Here is a 23285-nt window from a genome sequence, read left to right as displayed (position 1 = left end):
GTTCTGCTTATATATGAAAAGGTGGGCCGTGGGATTCTCAATACTGTAAGGGAGACACACAACTGCTGATTAAAGGAGATTGATAACAACCTGCGGGAGACCTTGGGGGCTGACCAGCTAGCTATAGGACAGAAGTGTGAGTTAAGCCAAGAAAGGCTGAGGGAAGTTAAATAGTATAAAGGCAGAGCCTAGAAGACACTGAAGTTACCCAAGGTTAGCTCACAGAAGGGACCCTTGCCTGAGGGTGGTGGGGAAGGCTCCTCAGGACAGAGTTCAGATGGGGCTCTGAGGTGTGAAAGAGCGAGACATAGTCTGATGAAAAAAGTGAGTAGATCTTGGGGCACCTGGGTGGCTCAGTCGGTTCAGTATCTGACACTTGATTTTGCCTCAGGTCATTATCTCAAGGTTGTGAGATTGAGCCCCAGCATGGAGACTGCTGAAGATTCTCCCTCGCCCTCTGCCTCTCCCCCACCCTCCAAAAAATAATAATAGTAAGAAAGAGTGAGTAGCTCTGTGAGTGGGGAACATGTGTGGTGAGGCGAGTGGGGTGGGGTGGCGGGTGATGGTGGCAAGAGCCAAGCCTGGAAGGGAAGGCCATGAGAAGGTGATGGAGGGAATAGTATGACCTGTTAAAGAGGTTGAAATTTATTCCTGGCCATGGAGCCTAAATACAGGAATAAATGAGTGTTTCCTAGGTAGGCAATACCCTGCTTGAAATACATGTCTTTTAATGCTTCCCTTCCTCACCTGCATAAGACAGTATTCATTTGTGAAACTCAAATGTGTATACACATAAACATATACACATAAGTCACCTAATTTAAAGTAGTAGCGACATTATCAAGCCAATATATCCTAAATGTTTCTCACCATTAGTTGACAATTTATCAGATATTAAAGATAAAATTTAGGCTTTGGTATACATTACTCAACATAGATTAGGTAGTGTATCATGTAGGAGCTCGTCTTTAAATTCCCCAGGTTGGGTTTTAAACTTGTCCTTCCAATATCCTCACTGGCTGATTTTTAGCAAGAAAACTGAAGAATTAAAATCACTGCTGGAATGAGTAGCCATTCAGTTAACACTGGCAGGAAGATTTTGCACAAAAGTTGAAAACCCCTCTGGGTCACTGGAGTCAGAGAGTCTCAGTCTTTTCCTCCACAATAAATTTACACATAAAATCCCTTCCTTAGAAGAGTGATCTTAAATTCTAGGTCTCAATGTAGACTTTTCTAAAATAATTATGCAGGACTGAACCTTCTAGCTCTTTCCAACTGTCCTCTTCATGAGGGGCTGCTATTAGTTAAAGCTAGTAAGCACAGAGTCCAGTGTTTTGATTGCCATGGTTTCCTTGCAAAAAGTTAACTGAAGACATCCTAAAGCTGAATATAAAGAGGACAGAACTCATGCTCATATTGTAGGTTAAAATGTATAGTTGCTATGTTTTCAAGAATGTGGTTTGTTTTTGCCCATGGTACATCAAATTCATACAGTAATATTCTGATCCTGGTGGCATTTTACTGTACTTTTCATGTGACTTGCTGTGTTTTGTGGCTCCTGCTCTCACTGTTCCTCTCTGGTTGCACAGCTAATCCAAAGCTGGGCACAGACAGCTCGGTCCATAGTGCAGTGCTGATGTCAAACATTCACTTTGTGTTTCTCAACCATCATGTAATCAGCTAATAACGTTTTTCAGTGCAGATGTTCATTCTAGCATTCAGAAACACTATTAGAACTGTCAGTTCCAAACCACTGTTTCTAAATGTACAAGACACATATTCCCCACGGATGGGGAAGTTTGAGAGTTCAGCCACATTTGAAGGATTTGACATATTTAGAAATATGCTCTTCTCTTTATAAAATTACTTTTCACTTGTTCAAACAATTCAAAACATTTTAGAAACTATAAATTGTCTAAATCAACACATACTTAAGCATACTAAGTTTTATCTCCAAAGACAGGCTGTCATATTCTGGATAATGAGAGAAACAGGGTAACAAAGAATTTTGTTACTGCGAAGTTTGTAATGCAAATATGGATATATAAGGGCAAAGGGAAAAATACATACCGAAATATACCACATCAACAAATACCCGCTGGAGCTCAGAATAATTTGTCCTGTACATTTATATTTATAGGAAAAAGAACTAGAACACCATAATAAAAGTAAGAGTATAATAAATAGCAACTATATATAAACACAGATTTTGTGACAGTCTGTATAAACTTGGGATGCAATATGAAATTTTGTATATAGAAGCTTATTCAATCCTGGTGGGTTTCAGTGTCAGAAGCTTAAAGGACAAATGACTAGTCTTGTGCCAAATTACTCTATCTTTCTGTTATCCAAGCTGAATTTGGGGAAATTCTGAGGATTTTAATGATACTTTAGGTTATGAAATCAGGCAAAACTGGTAGCAATGATGTTGGAATTCACAAAGCAAGAGACTGCTGAAATAAGTTAGCAGATCTGAGCCTCGGTTCTGTCATTGACTAGCTGGGCCTTTGGTGGGGGTGACTTTCCCTCTCTGGGCCTCAGTCTACTCTTTAAAAAAAGAGTATATATCCTAGAGATATATACTGCTCCACTTAGTCCTAACATTCTCTAATCCCACCACAAATAGAGAATTGAAAATATAACTGCAAGAGATAAACAGCATTTTAGCTCAGAGAAAAGCTGCAGGTCCTCTGCAACCCAACTCTTGACTGTAGTGTGTGTGTGCATGTGTAAGTGTAAATACCTTTCTTCATAGTTTTCCATTCAATTTTGCCTCAATGACTTCAACAGATTTTAACATAGGTTACCTACTATCTATAGTGTTTCTTATAGTTCTTGGCCAGCTATGACCAATCCTGTAATGCCACCAAGTAGACTTGGACACCATCAAGATGAGACCATTAACATCCTTAATTTCTCACCCCTATTACCTACAAATTTATCTACGCCACATGCATAACTGCCACTTTCCCTACAACCTTGGCTCATCTTCTTCAAGGCCAACTGCTATAACGCTACAGTCTTAATCCTATGCCTTTAACAACTCCCTCTTTCCCCTTTCTTCATTCTCTCACAAACATCTCTTTCCTCTCAGTTTATAAACATGGTTCAGTGTTTCTCACTGATAACATAAAGTAGAGCAATAAAAACAACTTCACTTCTCTAGATATATCTCTTTTCTTTCTCTTAATATTAAACTTCTAGATAGATCACCTTTCCACCCCCATTCCTCCTCAGGCCACATCATTTTTTCCTGCTCTCCTGTCTGCCAATACTCGCGCTGCTGAAGTGATAACTAATGGCCATCTCTCAATTTCCAAACCTAGTGAAACTTGGGCATCTTCTCAAAACTTCTGTAACCTTGGGACCATTTCCTCCTGGAAATTTTCATCTTCTCAGTCTTCAGAGATATGATCTCTTACAGGAAATAATTCATCCAGGTCACCATTGAGTCTAAACTGGCCCAAGCCTTTTTCTCTAGTCACTGAAGAGTGAAGAATAATCTAGACAACCACAGAGCTATGGAAATAAACCAGACCCATCACCCCTGCCATCCTCAGTCATTTCCCAAGAGGTAGAACCCCTGGTCATCTATTGCCCTCTGGGCTGCCACTCTACACCACTCTGGCCATATTCCCATGTGACCACTCTCCTGCTTTCCCCTATATCCCAGACTCCTCCACTTGTCTTCTTTGAGTCCCCACTATCCTTCCACGGTTGACAAGATGCTGTTCATTTTTGACCTCTTCTCTAAAAATTTCCCTGCCTTTTAGCCTTAATTGAAGTCTACCTCTCCACTAAGAAATCTGCTTCCCCTGCCCTCTCATTCTTATCCATATCACGCAGGTCAGGGTTGGGAGGGGGTTCAGTGACCTCTTTACTTCTCACTTCGGCTTTCAAGCACAATGCTCATCTAGTCACATATAAAATCCCTACTCCTTCTCAGCTCATGCCATCCGGCCACACTTCCCTCTACTCCTGCCTCTCATTCCCCTCTGCTACCCTCACTGTCATGTGACTTAATACTCCATGGCTCTGACACACAGCTTATGGGTCCTTCCTATCTACCCTGTTTCCATCTTATCACTCTTGTTATCAAAAATACTTTCCTAAGGAAATCACTGTTCCAAGGAGAATTAGAGACATGTATAAAACCTGGACCTAAACTGTATATTGGAGCTAAGCCCAGCCAAACACTTCTGAGATCAGCAAATCCCTGCCTATGTGAAGATATGTGATCAAGAAATAAATGTTTGCTGTTGATTTTGTTATGCATCATAGGTGTAGCAATAGCTGACTGATACGCTGAGAATCAAATTGGATCTTCTTCCTCACTCACCCACTAAGTTTAATTAAAAAAAAAAACAACAACCTCCAAGCTTTATTTCCTAAGTATGTTTTACTTTTTTTTCCATTTCCATTGTGATTCACTTGAATTTATGCCCACATCATCTCTTATCTGGACTACTGCAACGGTCTTTTAACTGTTCTCCTTGATTTTTTGTTTTTATCCTTCAAGTCAGCACAGCCAACAGAGTAATGGTACTACCTGGCTAATCCGCTCCTTTAATCCTCATGATTTAATCTCCTGTCTCCTGGCTCAACCTGGTATCTGTTACTGTCCACTTTCATTTGTGCCACACTGAATTGCTTATAGTTTCAGGAACATACCATGATGTTTCAAGTTGTCATAACTTTCCATATGCCTGAAATGTGTTAGCTCGTTGACCTTTTTTATTTCTTAAACTTCTATTTATCTTTCAGATCCTGCTCTGGAAACATTTCCTTTCTGAAATATGATAGCCATCCCCCAATTCCAAGCAGAATTAAGCAATATTTCCTCTGTGAGATTTCTGCACTGTACTCTTTAGCATAAAGGTACCAAACCAATATTTAATTAGGCATTTATATGACTTTCTCCCCTACCATTTCAAAAAATGTTTTCTAAGACAGAGACCATGTCTTATGTCACTTTGTACCTTCAGACCTTGATATAACACCTGTCACAGAGTGGGCATTTAATAAACATGAGTGGAACTAAAATAATTAATTTTGAAATTTGATTTGTAAGAACATGTAGACTCTATTGACTCATGAAATTCAGAGATGCACACACCTGCACCATATCTGAGTAGCAAAGAATTGAATCACATTTCTAAAAAGACTGCTGTATTTGTTTCTAATTCAATTTGATTCACTGAATTTTAGAGACCAGAGTGTTCAGTAACCTTTTACAACATAGGAAATACTATGTTTTATAATCTGCTTTATAATCAAGTTTGTATAGGAAGAAGCCTATACATATTGCTATTTTTTTAAATAACATCCTGAATCCTATGGAAATGTAAATCAAGCTGGAGGACGTGAGAATGTATATATTTCTTGTGTCTAAAGCTGTATTTTATCCAACATAACAAGTGACAAAAGCTTAGAAAGTATACCTAATAAGGATTTTTGTCCAAACATATAACCATATAGTGTTACCTTAACCAACTGATGAGAAAAGAAACAGCGTTTAAGTCCACTACCCACTAACTCCAAGATTTAGTTCCTCATCCACAGTAACAATAAAAAGCCAGGAAAAATCCAATTCAGACTCATAAAAAATGACTATAGTTGGTGCTCCCAATTTTAAATGCATACTCAACAAAATTTGTGAAATGTCATTTAATAGCACATTGCTCTTGTATTAAAGTAATTATCTGATCACCTTATGCTTTTAAGAGATCTATTTCTTTGGAAAGATCTAGAGATTTCTTTGGCCACACTCAAACATTCTAAATATAAAGTTTACACACAATGCATTTAGAACAGAATGTAAGATCTGCCAAGTTAGCAACTTACATATTAAACTTTCAGCCTTTGCCATAAGGATACACATCACATGCACATTTGCTGTAATTTATACATAATACATGCACATCACATACATATTTTCTCTCTTATACATCTCTTAACTTGGCTCACATTTTCATATAAATATATACACACATGCGTACATACATGCAGGGAAACAAAGTCAAGAATGATCGGATTAGATGTCCCTCTCATGCTCATTGAGTTGCAATCGTTTGCTAGAGAAATTATACTTATGGTGTTCCTTGTTCAGTCAGAGGTTGCAAAAGGTAAGAATTTATGGGATATTTTGATATCTGTATCATGTCTTCCAACTAGAATTGTATTCTTTTTTTTTTTTAATTTTTTTTAAAGATTTTATTTATTTATTTGAGAGAGAGAATGAGAGAGAGAGAGAGCACATGAGAGGGGGGAGGTCAGAGGGAGAAGCAGACTCCCCGCCGAGCAGGGAGCCCGATGTGGGACTCGATCCCGGGACTCCAGGATCATGACCTGAGCCGAAGGCAGTCGCTTAACCAACTGAGCCACCCAGGCCCCCCTAGAATTGTATTCTTCTCAGTCCCTGGGACTGAAGTGTTAGGCACATGCTGGTGGAAAACGAATTGGCCAAAGCACAGGCTTTACCATACAGTATCTGGGTTCATAATCTCACCCACACTAGGTACCAGCTAAGAGAACATGTATTTAAATGCCCTGAGCTTCAGCCTCCTTACCAGTAAAATGTGTTAAGAGATCCACACACTTAGTGGCTGCAAGGCACCTATACAGAGCTATCTCCCTAGACTGTTAATGAATATGTGCTCATTAATTGATAAACTTATCTCAGAAAAGGGTCCGGACTTACTGCCAACCATTACTTTTACAGACTCGCCTGTTTTACAGCTATATAGACAGGTGTTTGAGAATGTAAGAAATTAAAAGAGAAATAGGAAAGCTTTTTAGTCCATTTTGCTAATTAATATGTCAGAGCTCATAAAGAAGAACTCATCGGCTTTCTTCAGTACTGCATCATCTTAAAGAGCTGGGTCAGCAAAGATCTCCGCAGACAGTCAATACATATTAAAACAGTCCCAAGCAGTAAATCAAAACAAAAAATTTAAGATATAGTAAAAAAGTAAAATTTATAAGTCCTTTCTGACTAAAATGTGGAGGAGCATTAAACTATTAGTTTAGGTGTCAGCTCAGTATGTAGGGGGGGAAAAAAAGAAATGATTTCTTCTCAGATATAATTTATGAGTCTGTATAATCAAAATTAAAGCATAATTAAAAAAAAAAGCTATGCCAAATTTGATGTCATTTTCTTTGGATTCTAATGTCCCCTCAGGATACTGAAATCATTAAAAATTGGTTTCGTTGCTTAAAATATATATTTTGCTGGAGTTTTTTCAACCCCCTGCGTTTACTAAGATTTGGATTTTGTCAGGATTTTGTCAATTAACAAGATAAGGAAAGGCATATTTTTGATTTTTAAGGCTCTCTGAAACTTTTTAAGGCTTAAGAAACTTCCTTTCTTAAAGGAACCAATTAAAAGGTATTTTTGTTCTTAACCTCTCTGGGTAGGTCTCAACCATTCCAGAGACATTGATACCTCTCAAACAGGGAGGAGGACACTGCAAGATTGACAAGAGAACATCCTGCCTGCTTCCCAGCTAAGGTATGAGATGCTATGCACTCAGGGGAACCCCTGAGGTAGGTTGTTAGAAAAATCTCAAGAATACTGAACTGATTCCAGAAGGGGTAAGGGGACACTACAATTTATGCCAACAATATTAGAAAGATTTATCTTACCTGAGCCTTTGATTTGATCTAGGCTTTGAAGAATCAACCATTTAAAGATCAAGCCAAGGAAAGGGTGCCAAAAATATTGTCACAAATTTGGGAGGTACCCAAGCCAGACCAACAGATGGAACTTGGCATGAAATGGCTCTCTATACACTAAGCTGACTCGGAAGAAACTTTAACTCAGATGAATTTATTAAAATGTTGAATATCATCCTAAATAAGATGGATGATAGATTCAGGTCAGCACATACAATTTAATTTAACTTCCTGATGGTCTTGGATGGTATGAAAGCTGCCCATATTTCTATAATTAAAAAGAGACAGAGGGAGATACTCTTCCTTTTTAGCAAAAGATTTATCACCTTTTTACCTAAATATTCTGAAGGAAAGATTTGGGGAAGGGAAAGGTAAAACGAAAAGACAATGAATGATTTCTTTTAACATTGGTGAGACAAGCATGATGATGGACCATTAGACATTATAGTCCAGCTAGTAACTTGCTTAGTGGTCACAGATGTAGCAGATTGAGACTACGGTTATATAGATTAGGTGAATTTTCAAGCTGATTTGTGTAACTGAAAGACGTTACCAGAAGCGAAAGGACCCTTAATCCTCTTTTACCATTGCGGCCCCCTCCTCAGAAACTGCTCTGCCTAAGTGCCGCACGTGTTGCATGTTACGTGAGTGATGAGTTTTTTGAGGAACATTATAATTCAAGATAAATTTTCCAAAAGAAATAAATATAAAAAATGTGGGAGGGTATATTCTTGGAATATATAAATTTATAACCTTAGTTGTAAATTCTTCTTTAATGCTGCTTTGTATTTTCTCAGGATGGTCTCTACAGTTTTAGAGTGATCTCACATTATTAATAGAACTCTAGAGTGTAGAGTTTTAGGTAATTGGTTAGCCCTCTTGATTGGGTTTTCTCAAATGCCATTTTTGCTCCAGAGTGAGCAAAGTTCTGGTTTTCAGCATTTGCACTGATTCCACAGATGGCCAGTGAAAAGCTCAATGACACTGTGATAGTGTATACGAGGACTCTGAAATGTAAAATGGTGAATGTTGTACTAGCAGTTCATTAGGAACCAGAAATCTTTAAAACACCTGATTGATTGATTGACTGATTGATTTTTTAAAGATTTTATTTATTTATTTGACAGAGAGAGACACAGCGAGAGAGGGAACACAAGCAGGGGGGAATGGGAGAGGGAGAAGCAGGCTTGCTGCAGAGCAGGGAGCCCGATGAGGGACTCGATCCCAGGACCCTGGGATCATGACCTGAGCCGAAGGCAGTCACTTAACCGACTAAGCCACCCAGGCGCCCTAAAACACCTGATATATTTAAGCAGCATGGTTCTTATGATATAAAAATTAACCTATCTGACAGGTTTAAAATTATGCCATTTTTGTCATTTTTTTTCAATTTGGAAATTATTTTAAGTTTTGTACTTAGGGTAATTCTTTTTTACTGTGTTTTTATTTTATTTTATTTTTTTTAATATGGAACACTTCACGAATTTGCGTGTCATCCTTGCGCAGGGGCCATGCTAATCTTCTCTGTATGGTTCCAATTTTAGTATATGTGCTGCCAAAGCGAGCACTCTTTTTTACTGTGTTTTATACCACACTACATAAAAGCCTATCATTCAACTTAGTAAAATACGGAAGTAATATACAAAGGTAACAATGTCCTCATTTAAAAAGAGTGCCAATAACTTTTAGTCACTGGCTGATAGAAACTTGTTTGGAAATGAAGATCAGAAAAAGATTTGATTTTCTGGAAAAAAGTCAGAAAGTTCATTTGCTCATTTTCAAAAACCATATTGATAAACAGTCTTAAAAACTGCATTTTTTTTTTTTTACCTTGAAGCCCATCCCAGTACATAAAAAGGCTTTAACCTTCAAGTGTTAATCTGTGTAACAGAACTAACAATAAGCAGTACCATTTAGGATGCACTGAAGATGAAAACAACATAGGCAATCCTTGGGGCTCCTTGGTCACGAGAACTTCCTTTTCAGATTCCTAAAAATATTTCCAGTTGTAGAGAATGTAATGGACAAGGATGATGGGGAAAAGCAGCACTCTGTAGTTTATCACTCTCAGAGAAATCTTTTCCTTCACGGTGATCTAACCTCTTAGGCTCTTTATTAGGAGCAGCAGAAAAGAAAAAAAATCTAAGAGTTGTGAACCAGCCCTTCCCTGCTGTTATCACAAGAGAATCTGGAGAAAGAGGAAAAGAAAAAAACCCATAATCTTGCCCAGGAACACGATGGAAGTAATGAGGCATCAAGGCCACTTACTGCCGGAGACATAATTAGCACATAAACACAGGAGACACTTGGTGACAGGAAAGACTTTCTTTGTTTCAGAAACAGAGGGATGTCAACAAATTGTAACTTTTCTGTTATTTGAAGTGGCAAGCCTAAGAGTAAAATGGATATTCTTCCCCAAATAATACACCTGTAGAGGAAAGGGATCCCTGTAGTATTTGTAAGCTGGGTAACTCTTAAGTGTTTTCAACTAATGTGAAAAAAGCAACAGTGAAGGGCAAAGGGTGAGAAACAAACCACTTGGCAACGAAGGAAAAGCTTGGATTTTCGACTGGAAGGGATCTCCCACATAACAGAGAAAGACCCAGGAAATGCACAGAGATCCTTGTGGACTTCCTGGAGAACCTCTAGGAATGAGGGAGCTCATTCGTCAGTCTAAAGAAAGACAATACGGCCATCTTGGGTGTGATCCTCTTTGATGACAAGCAAAATATTCCTTTTTTAAGGATAAATGATCACATTTTTCTTGTTCTGGAGCTCTTTGTTCTGCCACTGTAATGTGAAAGTCATCATGGAAAAGAGTTTCAAACTTTCTTGGATTTTCCTTATAATTTTTTTTTTTTAAAGATTTTATTTATTTATTTGAGACAGAGAGAATGAGAGACAGAGAGCATGAGAGGGAGGAGGGTCAGAGGGAGAAGCAGACTCCCTGCTGAGCAGGGAGCCCGATGCGGGACTCGATCCCGGGACTCCAGGATCACGACCTGAGCCAAAGGCAGTCGCTTAACCAACTGAGCCACCCAGGCGCCCTGGATTTTCCTTATAATTTTTTTTGTTGTTTTAAGTGTTCATCTGGCAAACAGGTTTAAGATTTTTGGTTTCATAATTATTACTTTTTGGAAACCTTTATCCTTTCCTCTCAAACATTTTGAGTCAGCATACATTATGCCACCACACACACAGCCAAGCAATAATTCATCTTTGTGGAAGTCAGAGACATCTCATGTATTAATTAGCAAGCCTTTCAGTGACTAGTGGATGGAAATAGGTTCCAACTGCTACTCAAACACAGCCAGCAATTTCCAGGAAGGAGAATATAAAGTCAGTTACAAGGAGTTTCTTACCCGATTTGTGAGCAGCCAATGAGTGGACTTTGCTTTCATCTGGCACTGAGAAGAAATAAAAGAGACAAGGATCAGGCCTGCTTGTAAATCAGCCATTCTTTGAACAATAAATTGAAACAGATTCATAAGAAGTTAAATCTTTTACTGGAAAAAAATTGAGAAAAAAATGTTCCCTGGCCTACCTGGGGTGCCTCATTTCCTTTGGTAGGTATTTTAAAGGCAGCTATGTATATATACATACATATATATGTGTGTGTGTGTGTGTGTGTGTGTGTATATATATATATACACACACACACACACACACACATATATATGTATATATTTCTTGAATATACACACACACATTAGATCGTCTATGAATATAATTTTATTTTCTTTTGATTTTCAGTACTTTCAGCTCTGTTAATTGGGCTATTGTTTTCATGCTTACAAAAGGAGAAATTAAACTCATGGGCCCAGAAATGTATAATATATAATGAAACTTTATGAGTGTAATAGCTATATATATATACTCAAGGACTGGACTTCTATATCTGGAGTAAAAGGGAACAGATTTACAATCTCTCTTGAAAAAAAATTAAATACATAAAACATGAAACAGTGGCAATCAAGGGATTAGACATTAGGCAGCAGAGATGGAAAGCAAGTGGGTTGAATCCTATAACTGCTCTAGCTTATTGTCTGGAGAAAGTTTCCAGATTGTGGTATAGGGACGGAAACAGAGCAGAGCCTGGTGACATCCCAGCCTGAGCACATGGACCTAGATGTCCAGGGAAGCCAAGGCAGATGACATTTGCAGGCAGAGAACCAGAGAGGAAAGACTTAATCCAGAACTCTTGCTGAGATCTGCTGAGGATCTCCTTATGTATTCAGTTGAATATACTGATGATCACACACATGTGAGGAAACTACCCAAGACCTGGGAAAGAACCACCCAAAAATATAATGGGAAGAGTGTCTGAAGTTCACACAGGGCTGAGAATAGTGCCTAGTCCTAATAGCCAGAGTAAAGATTCATAATTCAGGACCATGAAGAAGAAGATGAAGAACCATGCTTCAGTAGTGAAAAAAAAAATTAACCCTAGATTAACATGGCTCTGATGAAATAAATTTTTGAAAGACACAAGTTACCAAAACTTATGTAGGAAGAAACAGATAATTGGAATGACCCTATAGTTTTTGTTGTTGTTGCTGTTTTTAATGCATTTGTAGTTAAAACTTTCCCACACACAAAAATACTCTATACCCAGATGGCTTCACTGGTGAATTCTACCACACATTTAAGGAAGAAATCACACCAATTCTCAGAAATTCTTTCAGTAAATTCAGAGAAGGGAATATTTCCCAACTTGTTCTATGAGGCTGGTATGATGCTGATACCAATACTAGGGAATGACATTACATGAAAGCTATTACCCAATATCTCTCAAAAACATAGATGCGACGTTCTTAATCCTTAAGCTGTCTGCATGGATTATCACTTCATATCCAACAATAGCTGTTCATTATTTGCTATGTGCCATTGGCTATGTTAGTCTATAAAAATCTGGTGCTCAAGAATTGAGCAATGTGAAGTGAATTTTGCTGACAAAGAAGACCTCTTCCATTCTTCCTAACACTAGAGGGCTCAGAGGAGTATGCCCCTCCTTCCTTTGCCTACAGCATTCAGTCATATTTCACCAACCCACTTATTATATACAGATCTCTCCACTCCCACTATCCCTCCTTTTCTAAGCTATTTCTTTATTTTCTAGACAACAACACTACTTGTCTGTGATTCTTCTAGTATTTTATTAACTTCTTAAAAATCCTATCAGAATTTTCTTCATATTTCTAGTTGGATATGTCAGTCCATACTCATCAGGCTCCAATTGTGGGCCAAATTCTGGCTTTTTCAGGTCTAAAAAAATTTACAGTAGAATCTACAGTATAAATAGAAAAGTACTGGAAAACAATGATGATGATTTAAAAATAATAACACTAGTGGCTAAAACTTATAGAGCACTTGTATTGTGTAGGTTCTGTCCTATGTACTTTATAGCTAATAATTCACTTAATCCTCACGATGACCTATAAAAATAGGTATTATTATTATTATGTTTACTATACAGATAAAGAAACTGAAGCATACCTCCAACGTGGAGGATCCAGAACTTAAACCTTGCAGTCTTAACCACTCTACTATAGTTGTGATAAGTCATAGAAGAATTTGTTATATTCTTTGAATCATCAGTTGCATGAATAGAAGAAAACACTTGACAAATACTTATATGTTAGAAAACTATTATCCTTTTTATTTGAATATGTTATTAATAGAAGTCTTTCTGTGGTGATAAATATCAACAAGTGTTAGCTATAATTTTGTTTAACATGTTTGGAAATTTAGCATTCTAATGAGTTTAAGCTAAAATATTCATCCCCATTTCACAAATGAGAAATCATTTGAGTTCAAATCCTGACTTGAAAACTTACTAGACATATGCAATTTATTTGAACTCCCTGAGCCTCAATCTCATCATATATACAATGAGGATAATACTGCTTCCTCCATAGGCTTGTAGTGAAGATTACATGTGTAAATTTATGCACAGTACTTATAAGATCATATAGTAAGTGCTTAATAAATACAGACTACAATCATCATTATTAATAGGAACCTAAATAGAAAGGCAGAATAACATGATAGTTAATAATGAGATAGATATGAGTTGAACGTCAGCTTTACCAGGCAAGTTACTAAGTTGTTTTCAACCTTAGTTTTCTTGTGTGAAAAATTTAGATAAAAACACCCCACAAGGAGTGCCAGGTACATAGTTCTCAATAAATGAAAACTTTTGAAAAATGAAAACTGTGAGAATGGTAAAGGTTGTGCATTTGATGATGGTGGTGGTGTTTATTTCACTTCCTGGAATTATAAAGGAACAGAGGGAGAAAACACTTGAGAGAATACAATGCCTTCAGACAGGTACTTTGAATTGTTATCACATGGATAATCCTACACCCACAGCAGGTTTTACCTCTCAGTTTACCTGTCTCCTAGTTCATTTTGTAGTGGAAGAAAAGCAAAGGAAATACAGTATTCAGACTGTATGGTCTTATTATGTGGTTATCTGAAAAAGGGATTCATACAAATATTTTGTTATTTTGCATTTGTCTTTTTTCTGTGACGGACATAAGTTATCCCATTAAATCTAAGCCAATTTAAGTACTGCCAACTCCTCAACCATATTAGGCTAAACATGGTACTTCCTTAACTTTTTGACTGCACACTCTCTATTATTCTTAGTGGGAATACTTACCATTATTTTAATTGACAATTTGAAATTCTTTAGAGCACTATTTCAAAAAACAGTATAAAAAATCCAAATGGGTGATAGGCATAAAAATTAGGGGTCTTTCTCCAAAATATTCAGTGACACAGATGTCTATCTTTAGAACATAAATGAATAAACATAATGGAAAAGAGAGGGGACTGTAATGACTTAATTAATAGAATACACTTTATTTAAAAGGTTAAACTGGGAACAATCATCTTTTATGCACATGCTTAGTGCTGGGAACTGATTTAAATAAGAGTAGCAAATGAGAAAATGAGGTAAAATTACACACACTACCACCACTTTTTAAAAAATGACAAGTGTTATAATTAATACTCAACTTCCTTTATAACTCAGATTACCTTTGAGCTACTCTAAGGTTATCTCTTGGGGCTGGAGCTTAAGTCTACTCATTTCACTGCATAATATTTGGATAGCACAGCGACTGGAATAGTAGCAGTAGGAATATGACAGTTGTGTCATTTCAAACTAAAACCTTATTTACAAGAGATTGAAAAATGAGTGAGCTGGGTGTTGTTAAGGTCTTCCATTCTAAAATGGTGAGGCACCAAAAGCATCTAGTCAGAGAGTGTTGATGGATCAAAAGTCAAAGTTTCTTGTTCTGGTTCTGATGACGGATTCCTTTTTCTTTTGTTCGTTCGTTCTTTTTTTTAAGTTTCCAGAGCCTATTATATTCCTTTCTTATCCTTCAGTTTTACCCAAGGACGGGTACTACTTGTTCTTGATTACTTAAAGGGATATTACAGTAATCAAAGCATTATAAGTGAAATGTTGAAACCTTCTGAAGATGAAATTCATGGACATTTTTATTGTAACTGTTATTAAATACTTAAGAGAGCACTGTGGACTTACTCTTATCTCTGAATTTATTTAGATAATGGGATTTCTATACTAAGCTCATGCTTCTTGGCCTTCAACTCAAGATTGATGGACAGTGATTTAATTCTTGTAAAGTGCTTCATAAGGAGGACGCTCTTTGGTTTGGATGTTTGTTAATTCCCTGATGCATCCTCTGGTTCAGGAAGACTTGCTTGGGAAACAGCAGCCTGATGGCCTCTGTTTCTAGCTGTCTTTGCTGTAGCCCTTTGAAGCTAATTAGAACTGCTCAACACTTATGTCACCTTTTTTAAAACTGTGGATAAACACACAGTGTCTTATGATTTAATCTCAACCAGGATCATTGTTAGTTGAGAGAAACTATAAACCAAGAAAATATGGGGAGAAAAATCTGTGAAAAAGATGGCACTCTGAGAGCTTATTAGCAGCAAACATTAAAGTGCTTATAATACATACATTGGATTCCCAATAGGATACATTTATACTAGTATAGTGATCACTTAAAATATTTTATTCTTTTGTCAAGCCTTCTCATACACTTCAAATGCATTCTCACTGGGGGAAAACAATTCTCTTGCTTATTGATAGCATTTGATACACATTCTATAACATAAGTGACTATTAGGGACTGCACTTGCTTAATAAAAATTTGCAGAACAGTGGCAGATTTGGTGAGTTAATGGGCCCCATATGCTCTACTTAAGTTGACAGAAGACTGTATATTGCTAACATGCACAAATCTCTTCAGATAAAAATTGCCATCAGCTACTGTTACTCTTGAGAATGCCAACACTATGTCATGAATGGGAACATGCAAATGTGTTCAGATTCCCACTACTTCCTATTGAGATACTTTGTGCAAAGCATCCCTCTAAAATATGATGCAATGCTTGTCTTTTACATACAGAGCTCTGTTTCATTTAATTTTTACTTCCATATCTTTAACATAATAGAGATTGCAGTTTTGAAGGTGATGCTTGGTGCAATAAAAATCTATCTTCTAATGAGGCCATAAATAGCTCTCTTTGGATAGTTTGCTAGGAAACTAAATATCAAGTAATTCCTTGATGATTAATAAACTTCTTTCCAAGAGCTGTCCCTTCAGAACCTAAAAAAAATTGATGTAGTTGCCAATATTAAGAATCAATTTTCTTCTCTTTTAGTAGATCAATTTCTGTACCACAGATTGATTTCCAGAATTTCTAAGAAATACAAACCAATTTCAAGTTGTAAATTAAGTTCTCTTCTCAGTAACCATGAACTCTCACTGCATTAATTTATAGTGTTTTCTTACATCAATGACTATTTGGCATACTGTTTCTCCTTGGGGAGACATTTTGAGTTTTCAGCACTATGAATACTTAAGTGTGGAAAAATTCGTCCATCTCTTGAAGCAAACAAACAACAAAACACAAAACTAAACAAACAAGATGAGGCTTTTGCTGAAAAGAGGGTTAGGGAATTAGTACAAGATGATGATGCAAATGTTTATTTCACCATTTCTCTTAGCAAGCTTCCCCTGAAGCACCATGCTCATCTCTGGGTATGCTGCTACTCTGACAATAAGGTAATTGGAGCTCAACAGCTGAAGTTTTCTCCTCATATTATAGGGTATCCTCCAGCCATGGTGCCACGGGATAAAAATGAGGGACCCATGCCCTCATAGTTATCCATCTAGCACATGTTCACAACTTTTCAGGGATCTCTTTAGAACTCCCTTTCTTCATGAATCTTAGGAGATCTTAAATCTAAAGTTAGGAAAATCCAACACTTTTCATATGTTTTTACACTATTGTCTTGATCTCATTAAAGAACATTGGAAAAACCAAATCATTCCTTCATAAATTTATTAAGTCATTTGTTTTGAATCCATGCAATAAATACTGTCTTTCTCAAAAGAATCAGATACTTAAAGCTGGGGGGTTTAATGAGGAGAGGCAAATAAATAATACATTGATACAATATAATGCAATAACTAGTATAATAAAGGAAGAAGGATAAGCTTTAGGAATACAGTAGAAGGTTAGACAGACATGAAGATCCACAAAAGTAAATAAAGGTTTTAGGTGACTGAATATTTGAACCAATTAGTCTGTTTGACAACTTTCAGCACCTGGGGCATCTTTTGTCATCATGGTTAGGGAGTAGCATGAAAAGAGTTGAAGAGCTCAAGGTTTGATGTCAAAGGGACCTGGACTGTGACACTAATTACATGCGTGGCTATGGACTAATTACTTAGTCTTTTTGAAGCTTACTGAACTCATTTGTAAAATGCAGATACTGCCCCTTACTTCCATCATGGGGCAACTCAGAGCATGGCAAAAACTCATCATGGAATCTAGCAGGGACAGGTGCTCACAAATGGATTCTGATTGTCTTTTACACATCACTAGGTTTGTAACAGGTTCTCTGCACTCCAGCACAGAAGAAGTATATTTCTGAGCAGGCTATGCAACTTCATGCCTTGGTACAATATACAAGTAGCACATACAATTCCTTCTGAATCGTAATGAAAATTCATTCATTCTCCTACTCTGCAAATATGTTTTAGATTCCATTTAAATGTCACTTTCTCCAAATCATCTTCTCAGGCCTCCAGGCTGAGCTTGGGGACCAAAATTTGTAAACTTCTCAATTATTTGTGTATGAGTCTGTTGTACACTAAAATATGAACACCTTAAGGAAGGTATTTGTCTTGTTTCTCCTTGTTAGCCTAGAATCATGCTTGGCATCTCTTACTCATTAATGTTTGTGGAGTGAGTGGAAGCAGAATATGTAAGAATAAACAAAGCAGCAATTTGAATATGTCCCTTTACCATAGGGTTCTAGACTAATGAATGGGACATATGTTTATTGAGCTATGTATACGGTTATATGAATGTTGAAACACACATGTCTATAAACCTAGTAAAATTCTTTGCAGACATGTTCCTGGCAAGGAAGGGGTAGAAAAAGGTGACCGGAGTCCGACTGTGGGATACGTCTGGGTAAAAAACAAAACATGTTAGAAATGTTTGGAAAAAATATCAATTCACTTATAAGTGGTGAACTGTAGAAAAAAATAGAGTTGATAGATTAGTTATACCTTATTGTCCTTCTCTAATCAATGAGTTATATGGAACTGACCACTGGGGTTTTAGTGCTTCTATATTTAGTTTTTGGCTTGCTGGAATTAATCACTAATCTCACTGCTGTTCTTCACATGGTAATGACACTTAAACAAGCAGTTCATTCTGTTTATAGAAAATATCACGTTATTGGGGCACCTGGGTGGCTCAGTCGTTAAGCGTCTGCCTTCGGCTCGGGTCATGGTCCCAGGGTCCTGGGATCGAGCCCCGCATCGGGCTCCCTCCTCCTCGGGGGGAAGCCTGCTTCTCCCTCTCCCACTCCCGCTGCTTGTGTTCCTGCTCTTGCTATCTCTGTCTCTGTCAAATAAATAAATAAAATCTTAAAAAAAAAAAAAAGAAAGAAAATATCACGTTACATTTCCAAAAAACCCGAAATGCTTGGTACAGAGGATACTCTTTTCAATACACAAATGTGATGAGTTTCCAAAGCTGCAAAGAGAGTAAATGGAAAATAGAGGTCTTTCTGTTACATGACAATTTCAGAAACAAAAACTCCCACTAGAATTAAAAGTTGCTTTTATTAAATATTGCATTAAAATATCCATAACATATGTGTGAGATATAAAGGACAATAAAATAGCGTGTTTCAGCTACTAGGTTGGAGAATTTTATTTTACCTTTGAAACACATGGGTGTTTCATTCCAATCTTATTCCCTTTCCTCCTTACTCAAAGGTAACTACAGTCTTGAATTTTGCATTTTATCATTTTCTTCCTTTTCTTCATAATTCTACCACAAATGTTGCCAAACAATATTCTTCAATTTTTTTCTTTCATTAAATGATATTGGATTCTTTCAAATAACTTTTTCTGTATCTACTGATGTGATCATACATTTGTGTTTTAGTCTCTTAATATGTGACTTACATTGATTTCAAATGTTAGACCAAACTTGCATTCCTAAAATAAACCCCACTTGATCATGATCTTTTTTTATACATTGTTGGGTTCAATTTGCTCAACTTTATAACATAATTTTGTATCAATTCATGAAGGATATCAAGTTAAAGTTTTGTTTTGTTTTGTTTGGTTTGGTTTGGTTTTGGTTTTGGTTTTGGTTGGTTTCTAATGTCCTTGTCTGGTTTTCATATTATAGTAATGCCAGCTTCATAGAATGAGTTGGGGAAGTATTCCCTCCTCTTTATTTATCTGGAAGTGTTTCTGTAGAAATCATATTATTTCCTCCTACTAACGCTTAGTAGAATGCACCAGGAAACCCATCTGGACCTAAAGATTTCTTTGTAGGAAAGCATTTAACTATAATTCAATTTCTTTAATAGCTATAGGAATACTCAGACTATTTCTTCTTGCATGTGTTTGATAGTTTGTCTCCCTCCCTCAAGTAATTTGAAATTTCATTTCATGTTAGTTGTCAAGAATGTTGTTCATAGTAGTGCTTTAATATTCTTTTATTATCTGTAGAATCCATAGTGATGTCCCTTCTCTCAATCCTGATAATGTTCACATATCTTATTTTATCCTGATTGGTCTTGGTATTGAGGCACCATTTTTCTTGACCTTCTTAGAAACTAGACCTGGGTTTCACTGATTTTCTCAAAACATTCTTCCAGTTCATTGATTTCTACTCTTTTAAGACATCCTTTCTTAAGCTTAATTTGGGTTGAATTACTCTACTTTTTCTATTTTCTTAAAGTGAAAACTGAGGTTATTGATTTGAGACCTTTCTCCTTTTTCTATATAGTTTGGTTCTATAAATTATCCTCTTAGTGGCATCCCACAATTTTTTTTATTGTTGCACAAATCCTAATACACAGTGTTTTCATTTTCATTCAATTCAAATATTTTTTATGTTTTCTCTTAGTTTTTTTTCTTGATCCAAGTATTTGTAGATTTTCCAGGTTTATTTCTGTTTTTGAAATTTTAATTCCACCATAATGAAAGAATATATATTGTATGACCTGAATCCTTTTAACATTTTTGAGACTTATTCTTGGATTTGGGTTTCTAGCTTTCATTAAACTTGGGAAAATTTTGGCAGTTATTTCTTCATATATTTTTCTCTGGTCTCCCTTTTCTCTCATTTGGGAACTCCAATTACATGTACCTCAGGCCACCTTGAAGTTGTCCCTCAGTTCACAGTTCACTATTCATTTCTGTGTGTCTTTTCTCTGTTTTACTATTGCTATGCCTTTTTTTTCTGCAACGTCTAATCTGCTGTTAATTCCATCCAGTGTATTTTTCATTTCAGATGTTAAACTTTTTGTTTCCAGATGATTTTTTAGTATCTTCCATACCTCTACTTAACATGTCCAATTTTCCTCCAGGTTTTTGAATGCATGGAATACAGTCATAATATTTTTTAAATGTGCTTGTCTTCAAATTCTAACATATGTATCAGTTCTGGTTTTAATGATCGATTTTTCTCATTATGTGTCATATTTCTATAGTTTTTGTATACATGATAATCTTTTGTTGGATGCTAGATACCATAAATTTTACCTTGTTGGGTTCTTGGCATTTTTATATTCCTTTAAATATTTTTATATCTTTGGGATATTAGTTGAGTTACTTGGAAAGAGTTCATCCTTTTGGGTTTGCTTCTAAGATTTTCTAGGTAGGACCAGAATAGCGTTTGCTCTAGGCTGATAATGCCCTACTACAGAGGCATTGCCCTTATGCACACCCTATCCAATGTCTTATGGATTTTAAGATTTTTCCAATCTTGTTGGTGGGAACAGGTACAATTTTTGGTCCTGTTCGAACACTGGGTACTATTTCCTGGATATTTTGGGGAGTTACTCTCCCAGCCTTGGTAGTTTTCTTACATAAGTGCTCTGATCAGTACTCTGTGTAATATTCAAGACAGAAGCTCTAAATACACCTGGAGTTCAGTCTCTGTGCAGTTCTCTCTTCTCTGGTACTCTACACAATCTAAACATCTTGCTTTCTCTGGACTCTTCAGCTCCATGGTACAGTATTGCTTAATTTCTCTGGAATGAGTAGCAAAATAGTTCTAATATTTTTTTAAAAAATTGCAACATCTTTGTCCTTTTTTGAAACTACAGCTTCCTAAATCACAGAACCAATGACCCTAAGACAACTTGATTAGCTATCATCCAGAATACAATGGGGAGACACTGAGCTGAGAATGTGATCAGTGACTGAGAGCAATGTTCTTTGGAAGTCTCATTACCCGCTTTTCTCCCACAAAGGGATACCATGTAATCAGTGCTGAAAAATAGGATTTAAAAAAAAAATTTTGGCATATATAACCAAAGAGAATGCAGTTGTAGACTAAAGAAAACCATGTCTAAACTCAGGACTATTCCCGCCCAGTACACATGCTATCGTTATGAGCAACTGTCACAAGTCTTCCTTCCAAGAGTCCTCACAACTGGACCCCAGGTTTTAACCATTCCATGGCTGAACTTTGGCAACCGCCTCCAATTTCCTCTTGACCTACCTCCTCTCCCCAAGTCTACATTATTTATTTACCATATCCAGATTGATCTGTGCTAAGTATCATTTTCATTATTTTTCTAATCTACCCCAAAACCTTCACTAAATTCAAACTGCATAGAAAGTAATTTAATCTCCTCAGCCCTGTATTCAAGGTTTGAACTCTATTCACCTTTTATCAGAGTCATACAGGGTGATTCCCATCTGCCTTTACCTCAGTTGGAAATGCCTCACATGTACAAATACACTTTCTTCTCCTGGGCCAAGCTCCCCACTATAACCTCCTCTTTGTAGAGTATTCTCTCCATTTCTGTCCCCCTCCCCAGAAGATACTTTAGCTTTTCCTCTGTCCAAATGTGCTATTTTCTACTCTGTATCATGTTGATTTGTGAGCAACTTCAATGAAGGGAAAGATAATATTTTATTCATCACTACATGATAAACCATTACAGATTACAAAGGTCCTCAAAGATTAGTTGTATGGAGTCTCTCAAAGACTGCATGTGTGAGTTCCCTCTTAGGAAACCTATCTGTGAATTCTTGGGATCTATCAGGGATGGAATATTTCTACTACTCACACTATAAAAATGCTCATGTTTCTTAGACCCTTGATAAATATTTCTATTATCAGCAAGAAATTGATACTGATTAAACTACAGAAAAAAAGGGGGCACAGGCTACCCTGTGAGCCACATAATAAACCATTACTATACACTATTAACCAGGAAAACCACACACCTGTAATTTCACTATTTATAAGTGTACATTTCCACAAAGTGATTCTATCCTTAACGGGGATAAGGTGGAAGGAACCAAAATGTATTACATGTGTCAGAAATCATGCTAAGCATTTTAACACGTTATCTTATTAATCCTTACAAATGCTCTGTGAGTTGGGCATTATTATCTTCACTTTACAGAGAGGGAACTGAGGCTCAGTAGGATTATGTCATAAAGTTAGCAAGGGGGGCAACTGGAATCTGAAGATTTCCTGATTTCAAAGCACAAATTCCTTCTAGTATGTGAGTCTAAGAGGTAAGATTTTGCTAATGGTTTTACCATCAAGTAGAGTATATTTCACTAGTCACCACTACCTGCTAAAGTAGAATTTCATAACAAACTACATGAAAGAGCACATGATGTCTCTTAAAATGGTTGTTGACATTCTCAGAAGACACAGAGTTGTCCTAAATTGTTTTGAGCCTCATATACCTGGAAACTGTTACCAAGGAGAGGTGGACCATTGTTCAGATGATGTCATCAGAGCAGTGGGAAGGGAATAAAAAGAGACAAATCCAAGTGACATCATAGAGAATTTATTGCTTGAACATAGGAATGAAGTAACAGAGAGAACCACAGAATCCAGTGTGTGGTCTTGTGACTGAGGGATGCCATAACTAGAAAGAAGACGGGGGGAAAATGGTGTAGGATCAAGTCAATAGTCTTGAAATAGTAGAAGCAGCATGGAGTGCCCTGGGACTCATATCTCACTTTTTCACCTCACTCCCCCACAACCCCTGGCTT

General features: G+C 36.8%; 1 protein-coding gene and 1 non-coding gene across 6 annotated transcripts in view; both read right to left on the bottom strand.

The window, feature by feature from the left end:
• Positions 1–23285, bottom strand: part of PARD3B (par-3 family cell polarity regulator beta) — a 1000807-nt gene that overhangs the window by 327820 nt on the left and 649702 nt on the right. For all 5 annotated transcript variants that reach the window (XM_064586958.1, XM_064586957.1, XM_064586959.1 and 2 more), the window contains one exon: positions 11037–11081. In XM_064586958.1, the coding sequence (XP_064443028.1) occupies positions 11037–11081 (45 nt within the window). The remainder of the gene's footprint in view (positions 1–11036; positions 11082–23285) is intronic.
• LOC123839980 (U6 spliceosomal RNA) lies at positions 9136–9242 on the bottom strand. The gene has a single exon (XR_006789816.1). It is a non-coding gene; the product is annotated as a U6 spliceosomal RNA (small nuclear RNA).

The sequence above is a fragment of the Mirounga angustirostris genome, unplaced genomic scaffold (genome assembly GCF_029215605.1).
Source record: "Mirounga angustirostris isolate CCGP_5_RB_7025 unplaced genomic scaffold, mMirAng1.0.hap1 SCAF_3, whole genome shotgun sequence".
NCBI lineage: Eukaryota > Metazoa > Chordata > Mammalia > Carnivora > Phocidae > Mirounga > Mirounga angustirostris.
The sequence above is the reverse complement of the archived record's forward strand: the minus strand, read 5'-3'. Positions and strand labels throughout refer to the sequence as shown.